General features: G+C 42.1%; 1 protein-coding gene across 1 annotated transcript; it reads right to left on the reverse strand.

The window, feature by feature from the left end:
* Positions 1-46: 46 nt before the first annotated feature.
* tmem256 (transmembrane protein 256) lies at positions 47-4,226 on the reverse strand. The gene is made up of 4 exons (XM_042069691.1): positions 4,082-4,226; positions 3,672-3,709; positions 3,381-3,461; positions 47-917 (listed from the first exon to the last, which is right to left on the reverse strand). The coding sequence occupies exons 1-4, from the start codon at positions 4,161-4,163 to the stop codon at positions 774-776; spliced, it is 345 nt and encodes a 114-aa protein (XP_041925625.1). The 5' UTR covers positions 4,164-4,226; the 3' UTR covers positions 47-773.
* Positions 4,227-9,973: the final 5,747 nt, after the last annotated feature.

The following is a 9,973-nucleotide window of genomic DNA, read 5'->3' on the forward strand; positions in this document are numbered from 1 at the left end:
CTAATATACGAAGGTCAAAGCTGACAATTGTCTCTCCACACTCCACTTTGCATCAAAAAAAGCTTTATTCTTCGGTACACACTGAAAGGGGAAAAACACAATAGTTTGAACATATATACACACATGGTCGAATCAAAAAAAAAAAAATATATATATATATTGTTGGGCAGTACACAAGAAACAGCAATTTCCATGGTGATAGGTGTGTGTGTGTGTGTGTGGAGGGGGGGAGGGGTGATAGAAAGTAGAAGAGTCAAAGAAGGGGATAGGAGGGGTATGTGATCCTGAGGTCTTATCTTCGTCCCACAGACACGTCTGAAACGGAGGTTTGTGATAAGACACACATTACAACATTTTGTCTCTCTTTTTCTCTCTCCCCCCTGAGCCTACCAGATGACACATCTCCACCGCTCTTGTCTAGGCAGTCAGGCATGGCAGACACAGGTGGCATAAAACCTTCAGTACGGGTCAACTTCAACAGAATACAATACGCCAGATTAACATAAGCAGTGCAGGTCTCTCTGGATACTAGGGAATTCTGGGTAACTGTAACTCAGATGCCACAAAAAAAAAGAGTCTGTGACAGTGAGTGGCCAGCGAAGACTGTGCAAAAGCCATCCAGATACTCTGCTATTATACCCATAATTCATAGATGTGAGGTCCACCATTATCATTAACATTTCATGTCAAGCTATGGATTTCATGTTAAATCACACTGAGGAATTTAAGTGCAAGGCTACCAATTGAGTGAGAGAGAGGTCAAAGTTCAGAGTTTAAAGGATCATTGCAGCCCAGCCAGCAATGAGCAGTGTGCCCCCGATTGGTGCCACCTTGCTGAGGCCAGGGTCACCAGTAATCGCTTGATGGTACAAGGATCCGCAGAAGCACCCCATGCCAGCCAGTAGTATGGTGCCAGCCTGCAGTGAGAAAAGAAAACAATGTTTTTATTGTTGATGTTATTATCATTACCGCATTATTAACGGTAGTAATGCCATACCACTAAGATGTCCGTAAATGTACCTCTCACACTCACAATAGGATCAATACAAACAGTATGGAGGGAATTTATCTTGAATAATGGGTCATTGCGTGTCAAAATCAGACAAAATCCAGGAAAATGGTTGCTGTACCTTATCAGATTTTGCTCAAAGTTTGTCTTCATAATGTTTAGGTCCCACAACAAAGACATGTTAAAGATTTTTGTTCAATTCCAATGTTTTCATATTTTCTCTGCCCTTGGATTTTTACACTCTAAAAATGCTGTATCTTGGGAGCCAAGTCTGAACATCTTAAAAAGTGTTATTACTAGTCTTCTCAAACTTTGTAGGAAGGAAGACAAACATATCAAACATGTCAAACATATTTAAGGACTGAACCATCAAAAGTTTTTTACTGCATGCATTGATTTTATAAGGCCCTAGATTGAGAACAAAGTGGAAGAATGAGTTGTATTGAGAGTATTGTAAACTAATATTTCTTTGTACCCACATGGCACTAAGCAGTATTTTGTCTGCAAATACAATACTTAATTTCCCTTGTTTAATCCTTAAAATCTTTGTGCGCATTATATGTGGAACTGAAATATTGGCAACAAGTTTATAATACACTTCATTTCATTCTTCTTGCACTTCCAAAAGGGCCATAATGATTCCCCTTTAATGATTCAGTCATACTGAGAACATGTTCGTTATCCATCCTACAAAGTTTGGGCTGGCTATGAGTAATACTTTTACTATATATTAATGCCCACATTATCCGCTTCTCAGATAATGTGTTTTTCAGACTTATCAAACTGAAGTAATATCAAGGGCTGAAAAAAAAGACCGGATTGGACAACTATTTTACAGGCCTTGCTTTTAGGACATAGGCTATTCATGATATGATATTGCTTTTACCTTACACATGCCAGTTATGTATCCACCAGCTGCCTGCCTGCAGCCTACTTCCAGAACTCCAAAGCTGCTTGCTGCCAGATTCAGTGTAGTTCAGTGTATCAACAACACTCAATAACAGTTTATGTGATGTGTTAATCAATTAACTCAGTTAATCAGTTAAACAATTTCACAACAGCTAGTTCTGGAGTAGGCCATTCAACTAGCCCGCTTGCTTACGACGAGACTCAGGCTGCGCAGTCGGCACCCGCTTCCTTATTTTGGTTTTGGGTTGCCAAGTTTTAGCCTATGACAAAACGGTTGAAATTGAAACTGAAAGTGATCGTGTATGTGTAGGGTGTATTTCATACACAATCTGGTAACCTGAATGGATCAATGATTTTAAAATGAAGTTTGATGGCCATGCAAATTACGGGAGTTTTCTGGGAGAAATAACAAAACGGGAGGGTGCTGGGAGATGACCATGAAATACAGGAGAAACCCGGGAAAAACGGTGTTTGTGTTGAACCACATTGTGAAAGGAAACATTAAGACACCCCTGTGCATTGGCAGGAGATCCTTAAAGGAACACATCGACTTTTTGGGAAATTTAACTTATTTGCGCTCCAAAATGAGATAAGAGGATACATATCCTTCTCTTTCTCTTTGCGTGCAATACCCCAGTCTGACACCATTGGCATAGCTAAGCATAATTCACTGAAAGTGGGTTAGACCAGTTAGCCTCTACCTAGCCTAGCAAAAAGTTGGTGTGCTCCTTTAAATCAGGGGTTCCCAACCTTTTCTGGCAGGTGACCCTATTTTGATGTCACAAAATGTTGCCGACCCCAACCATTCACACAACATCTCTGTTGCAACACCTAGTCGATAGTGGTACAAATGTCTTAGCAAGCTAATCTGGTTGTTTTGCTACTTTGTTTGGAATGTTGATCAAACATGATTATGTCAATCAAACATCTTATGTGGGCTGTCTGATTGAAATGAAGGATCCGATTAGTTACTTAACTTGGATATTTTTCACTTGGATTTTTTATATATATTTTTTTTAATGTATATATATTTTAATGTAATGTACTGGACTGGTCAATTGTAAGATACTCAATATCTCAGGTGACCCCAGACCCAACATGTGGTCCCGACCCCAAGGTTGTTGGGAAACAATGCTTTAAGTGCGTACTCACACTGGGCACTGTTCTACCGTGCCGGAGTATGGCTCTCTCCCATTCTTGGTCCGCACTCACACTGCATATTATCAAACTGTACCCAGGCACTCTAGAGCTGCTGTGCTCTAGAATCTTTGTAGGCGCGCGTGATCATAAGCCCAACCGTACCGTGCCCGAGTCCACCTCCTAAAGCGGACCCGGGTATGGTACGGAGCGATCACACTGGTCAAATGAACAGGACTTTGGGGTTCTAACGTACTCTGGTATGGTACAGATGGCATAGTGTGAGTACGCTCTAAATGTTTCTGTGACATAGTCAGGAGTTTACCAGTGCAGGCTTCCGGCAGCGGGCTGCACCTACGAGCGCCAGGCTGTGGTAGAAATGATACTTGTTTGCTGTCTCATACAACTGTGGACAAAGCAGATGGAAAAGAAGTTGATAGGATCAAAATTATATTGGTACCCACAGACATGGTGTGGGAAATATGTGCAATTATATTTGAATAAAAATGTAATGTAATGTTTCCAAGTAGGCCTATAGGGGAATAACACAGTGGATCTCATTATTGGGCGATAGCAATTAAGTAGGCTACACAAGGACAGACAGCAGTGTTGTTACCTCTTTCAAGTAATCCTCTCTGTCACTCCGTCTGAAGCCTAAATAGCCAAAACAAAGGGAAGGTTAATGGTTATAGAACACAGTTCAGTTCCGCCCCCTTTTTTCAATTATGTCACCGTTCCTGTCAGTGTCACTGTGCTTCTAGCAGATACCCGTTAACAGGGTCCGTCGCTATAGCCCATCATATGAATTCTGGTTAACTAACCACACAATTCGTTTCAGCCTCACTTCACTTCAAAAACGCTTTTGCTAAACTGCTGTCATTAAGTAACATAGGTTAGCTAGTTTGTAATCGTGCCCGCTGTCACTGCACGCATTACTCACGTGCAGAACGTCAAACAGCCAGCCTATACTCCTGATTCGGAGCACGCAGTCATGCAACACATAACAACACAATAAACCTTTCCTACCGTGTGCTCCATAAGCCCCAGCGGCCACGGCAAGCGCCCCAGAAACGCCAGCTAATCTCGTAACAACTTGGGACGCAGTCATTGTAGCGAGCAAGTTCAACAGCGAAGGATACAGGAAACTGTGGTTAATGTGTATCCAATCCGAGCGCAGTATATCCGCTTATGGCTCACAAGGAAGTGGTACAGGAGCCAAAATGGCCACGGTGCAAGAGCAGTTTCCAAACGGAGATTGCATGACTTTTGACTGCCATCAAGAGCAGACATTAGTGTGAGTTGCCAATATGTATTTATTTTGCTATATTAAAATGTTGCCGTAACGTTACCCTGCATATTTATTTATTATATGAATAGGCAGTTTAATGTTATGTGACGCTTTTACTGAGAAATGTTGCAACTGAGGTAGCCTATTTCGTTCATCAACATTTCAGGCCTGCTATAGGCCAAACATAAGCCTCGCATAGGCTATAGTCACTATTATTATTCTTAATAATAATAATAAAAAGCCTTTTGAAAGAAAAACATATAATAATTGAAAAAAAAAAAAAAAAAAAAAACATTTGAAAAACATGGCACTCTTAGGGCTAGGCCTATACATTATTCATTAACCTTCCAAATTAGGCCCTATTGCAAAAAGACCACATTAATTATTAATATTACGGCATTTCCCCCGCAGAAAGTTATTAAAACTAACTCTTGGGTTTATGTGGATTACAACGCACCTCATTACCATCAAATGCCGACTGGCAGCTTTAGGGAAGCAGCAGGCCTGATCCGCATTCACATGCGTTTCAGTAAGAAATAGAGAGAGATTAGACTATTATTAGTAGCCTAGTAGTAGCAGGTCTGACTGGTAGGCTATGCGTCTTCTCGTCCTCAACTATTCCCTCCTAACAATCTCAGACATTTAGTTATTCCAGAGAGAGGCGCTATTTCGCCATCTCGTTATTCTTTTTCATTGGATTCGACATAGGAGAGGGGGCTCCTCAAACATGTCTATTGCAGAAAATTGAAATGAGAAATAAGCATTAATCCGAGAGGTTATTTAAAAAAAAAAAAAAATGTAAAAATCCTGTCCTTCGGTGAAATGAGACATGTTTCAATCCCTTTTTGTAATTAACACATTTTTAATTACTCCCTAATTAAAAATATGCCTCCTGGCTTGCCAAACACATCTGGCCAAAAATCTCTCCCTAGTGGAAATCCAGTATTGACACATCTTTCAAGCACCGAAACAAATTTCACTTCTAATGTATATAGGCTATCATGCACTTGTGCATGCACAAACATTCTCTCACCCTCTGTATGAGAGAATATGTGTGTGCGCGTGTATCGTCACACATTATGTGTGTGTGTGCATGTATGTCCGTGTGTCTTGTGTGGTTTGAGGCATAAGGGAAAGAATATTTCAGTTTACTGCAATACTCCTTTGTCAAAACAGAAAGGATAGTCTTCTTCCTCTGTAGGCTACAAATGCGCAGACATTGTAAAATGTCAAAAAATCATACTTGTAACGGAGTGAAGCACTCTCATTTGATCGATTCAGGTTTATCTACCTCTGAACACAGCAGCAGGATGGGGCTTCTGTTGCTATGAGGCACTTGGCAACCATTGACAAATCCACAAGAACACAAAGCCATTCCAATTACATGGAGTTCCCCACTTATTTTGGGGGAGACCTCTGCAACAGTGTACCTATACCCGCCCAGTGCGATAAAACCTGTATTGGTGGTGCTGACCATCACACGGCTGGCATTCATGGATGTTTGTGAGGGATTCTCCACAGCACGCACACACGCACACACGCACACACACACACACGCACACACACACACTATCACACACACATAAACACATACACACACACACAAACACATACACACTCATACACACGCAGACACACACACATACATTATCACACACACACACTCATACATTATCACACACACACAGACACACACAAATACACACATACACACACACACACACAGGGCCCCCGCACAAAGCATACAGCCTGAACTCCTTAGACTCTAGACTCTGCCATCACCATCAAAAAAAATGTCCCCAGCACTCCCCAGTTGCCCCCCTTGCCCATCCCTGCCTTCGTGGCATAGGGGCCATGCCAATGATCTGATGCCCCTTCCAAACTGGAGCTACACTGGCGATACCCTATAGACCCTTTCAAGAGAGTTCCATTATCAGCATCATAGTTGGCCCCACAAGACTTCCTTTTTAACATTCCATATGTTATCTTAATGCAGAGGAAGTAGATTGGGGCCCAAATAGAACGTTCAAGCATTGTTTTTGTTTACCTTGTTGAAAGGGTCCATAGAATGCATTTGGTGAGTTTGTGGATCCTGCCGCGTGCTATTTCTATAGCCGTGAGAAGCCATGCTATGGGTTTTGATATTCATGAGATTTGGTAGAAAAGTGTATGCGCATTAAATAAAATGTTGAAGCTAATCCAAATCACTAATCTGTTTCACGTTCACGAAAGGCCTTGGCCTTGGTGGAGATCTGCACTCTATAAGTGCCCTTATAGTTTATAGTGCGCACCAATGTATGTGGAGGTGTGAGTGTGACATTCTTTGTAATGACGTCATTAAACCCCCAACACACACACACACACACACTCACTAAAACAATCCTCACTAAACCACTGCTACTGCCACCACTTTGTTTGTTTCCAGTTCACCAGAGCCAGGGCTGTGCGTTTGGTTTCTCTTTACAGTGTACTCACGGAATGGGGAGCTAGCGGATCATGAGGAGATATTCGCTGAATGTGACACAAAGTGTTATGGGTTAGAACTCACCTTTAATTGCCCCCTTTACCTTTAATGTTATACATTACAGGGCTCAAAATGACCCTGAAAGAGAGTCTGATCGGAAGCATAACTAGATTGGCTTTTAGTCAAAACCCTGGTGTAGACCGTAGCCTATATTTAAATCTCTTGAACTGCAACAGTGTAGCAATGCAGAGAGCACTCTGCACATGCAGCCTTCGCACTCGATGGCACCGTGTCACTCTGCAACCCCCTTTAGGAAGCGAGCTCATGCGCTTCACACACACAACATTGTCAGAGGAATCCTCACCCTCACTGCACCGACCCTATCCTTCCCCATCCCATCACAGAGTTCCCCACACATACTAGGTTCATCTCTGGGGTACCCACATACACTCTTAAAGCGAATGTGTTGTCCCTATCTGGACACAGAGATGTGTTAAAAAAAAAAACAATGCAAGTTGTGTTATTTTCAACACATATTGTGTAACAAATAAACAAAGTAAACAACCCAAACTGTGTTGTCCCTCTCTGGACCCAGAGATGTGTTAAAAACACAAGTTGTGTTGTTTTCAACACATATTGTGTAACAAATAAACAAAGTAAACAACCCAAACTGTGTTGTCCCTCTCTGGACCCAGAGATGTGTTAAAAACACAAGTTGTGTTGTTTTCAACACATATTGTGTAACAAATAAACAAAGTAAACAACCCAAACTGTGTTGTCCCTCTCTGGACCCAGAGATGTGTTAAAAACACAAGTTGTGTTGTTTTCAACACATTCGTTTTAAGAGTGTATGATACACCACCTGGGCTCAAACCTAGCGGTACCTTGACCCCAACGCTACCCCAACGTCAGAGTTCCTACTCCTGCAATGTCACTCTGTGTGAATCTTGATGCCCCCCCCCCCCCCCCCCCCCCCCCCCACCTCATGGACTCACAAACCTAGATGTGCATTCCCGCTAACTTTGTTACAGGTAGCTTTGTTAGCTGTCCCGCTAACTTTGTTACAGGTAGCTTTGTTAGCTGTCCCGCTAACTTTGTTACAGGTAGCTTTGTTTAGCTGTCCCGCTGTGAAATTATGAAGTGTGTCAGGGCTCGCTTGCACCCTTGCTGTGCCCTTTCCGTAAGTAGGCATCTATGCAGACTTTACTCAAAGGAATTGCCTACAATTCATAGCGTAGTCTGTTAAGTCTTTGAGGGTTCAGGGCTTAGACCTTTGGGGGGGGGGATTCACCCTCTTTCTCAAGTGACGGCACTCTTGTGATACACACTTGACAGTCATGTGCTGGTGTTTTGCTTAACGTTTTGGCAATGTTCTTGAAAGCTAATTACTTTACATGAGCGGTTGCCTCTTCCTTTCACTGAGGGGAAGACACACTCTGACACAAGTCAGATGCTGTGTGTGTTTGACACTACTATTCATCAGCGCAAAACAAATACACAGAAATGACACCCACCTCAGGGCACTAATTTGAATCCACAGTGCACACTATGTATGCAAGGCCACCATGTGGAAACCTTGCAGTGAGAACAGGCGCTGATAGCAATATTTGCTAATTTATTGACACATCACAGGGCACAATGAATCAGAGATAAGTTGAGTCATTTATTGTTTTTTATTTTAACATCTTGAACATTACAGAGGTTGAATTACGTAAAATGAGAGTTTGAAATCATCTACTATGATTTTTAGAAGTTTCATGTAAATGGTTTGACTTTAAAGGAATTAATTAATTAACCTATTAATCTGTACACTCACCTGTGTTTGCATGTAGCATGGTGCTGTGTGGTATTAAATTAGCTAAATTATTTTGCTCAGTAATTAAATTAGCATTAGTTCATGCGGGGTAATATTGATGCATTATATTATATTATCAATGTGGTGTCAACAGTCCCTTAAAGGAGTACCATCACACTGGTGTGACGGGAATGTTGAGAAATTAACGTTCTAAAGAATATCTGGGTTCATTGAATTCAACATAGAATTTTAGAACCTTCAATTGTTGCGGAACTTAGAACGTTCAAAAACCTACACCTTTAAGGGTTAATGCATGTCATGTCATATTATAGCACTAGAAGAGGGGTCACTTGCGCTTCAGCCTGGTTGGTGCTCACGGAACAGGACGCAGAAGTCAAAAGAGGAGACCCAAGGTCTAGCTAGAATCAAGGAGTCGGACTCTGAAGAAGACGCATGGGCGTCAAAACATTAGTTGGTTTGCACTAAGCTAATAAAAATCACTTAAAGCTAAAGCTAGCTATATAGACCTTGGGTCTCCTCTTTCATATACTGTAGCCCCTTGTGTTGCTGGTCACATTACCTGGTATGAGTCCCTTGAGATGCTGATGCGCAAAGAGCTCTGTGAGTAGTAGATACAAGACAAAAGTTGATAAGGGGGTTTGGATTGGAGTGAAATTGAATAAAGATGCAATTTAATGTCACTCAAGCTGCTACGGAGTGTAGTGTCAGCAAGGATGGAGAGAGCGAGAGATGGAGAGAGAGAGATATATCTGTAATTGTGTGTGTGATAGAGGGACATTTATTGTGTTCAGATCTGTGTGTGTGTTTATTTTGAAGCCATTCCCATAATTCCACACTGGTGTTCCCTGCTCAGCAGCCCCTTTGCTCCAACCTGCATGGCAGCATTCCCATAATTCCACACTGGTGTTCCCTGCTCAGCAGCCCCTTTGCTCCAACCTGCATGGCAGCATTCCCATAATTCCACACTGGTGTTCCCTGCTCAGCAGCCCCTTTGCTCCAACCTGCATGGCAGCATGTTTGACACTCCCCACTCAATAATACATCATAGCCCCCCGGCGGCAGCCAAAGTAGCAATGTTAAGGCACCCACTCCTCAGTTGGACTCTGAATAATGAAAGGCTTGCGTGAGGCGAGGTAGGACACCCATCACAGCTATCATAAGAGGGGGGCACCCTTTTGAAGACACTCTTTCTGGAGTTCAAATGTACCTCTGGTGTTTTACTGGAGGTAAAAAAAAAAACAACTGAAAAAAATAATTTAGCAGAGACTTGCTGGAGTCGTTCGAAGAACCTATACAACTTTTGATGATGAGAGGGGACCAGTCGTGCTGTGGCTTTTTGCCATTCTTGAA

This window comes from Alosa sapidissima, chromosome 18 (genome assembly GCF_018492685.1).
Source record: "Alosa sapidissima isolate fAloSap1 chromosome 18, fAloSap1.pri, whole genome shotgun sequence".
NCBI classification, from domain to species: Eukaryota; Metazoa; Chordata; class Actinopteri; order Clupeiformes; family Clupeidae; genus Alosa; species Alosa sapidissima.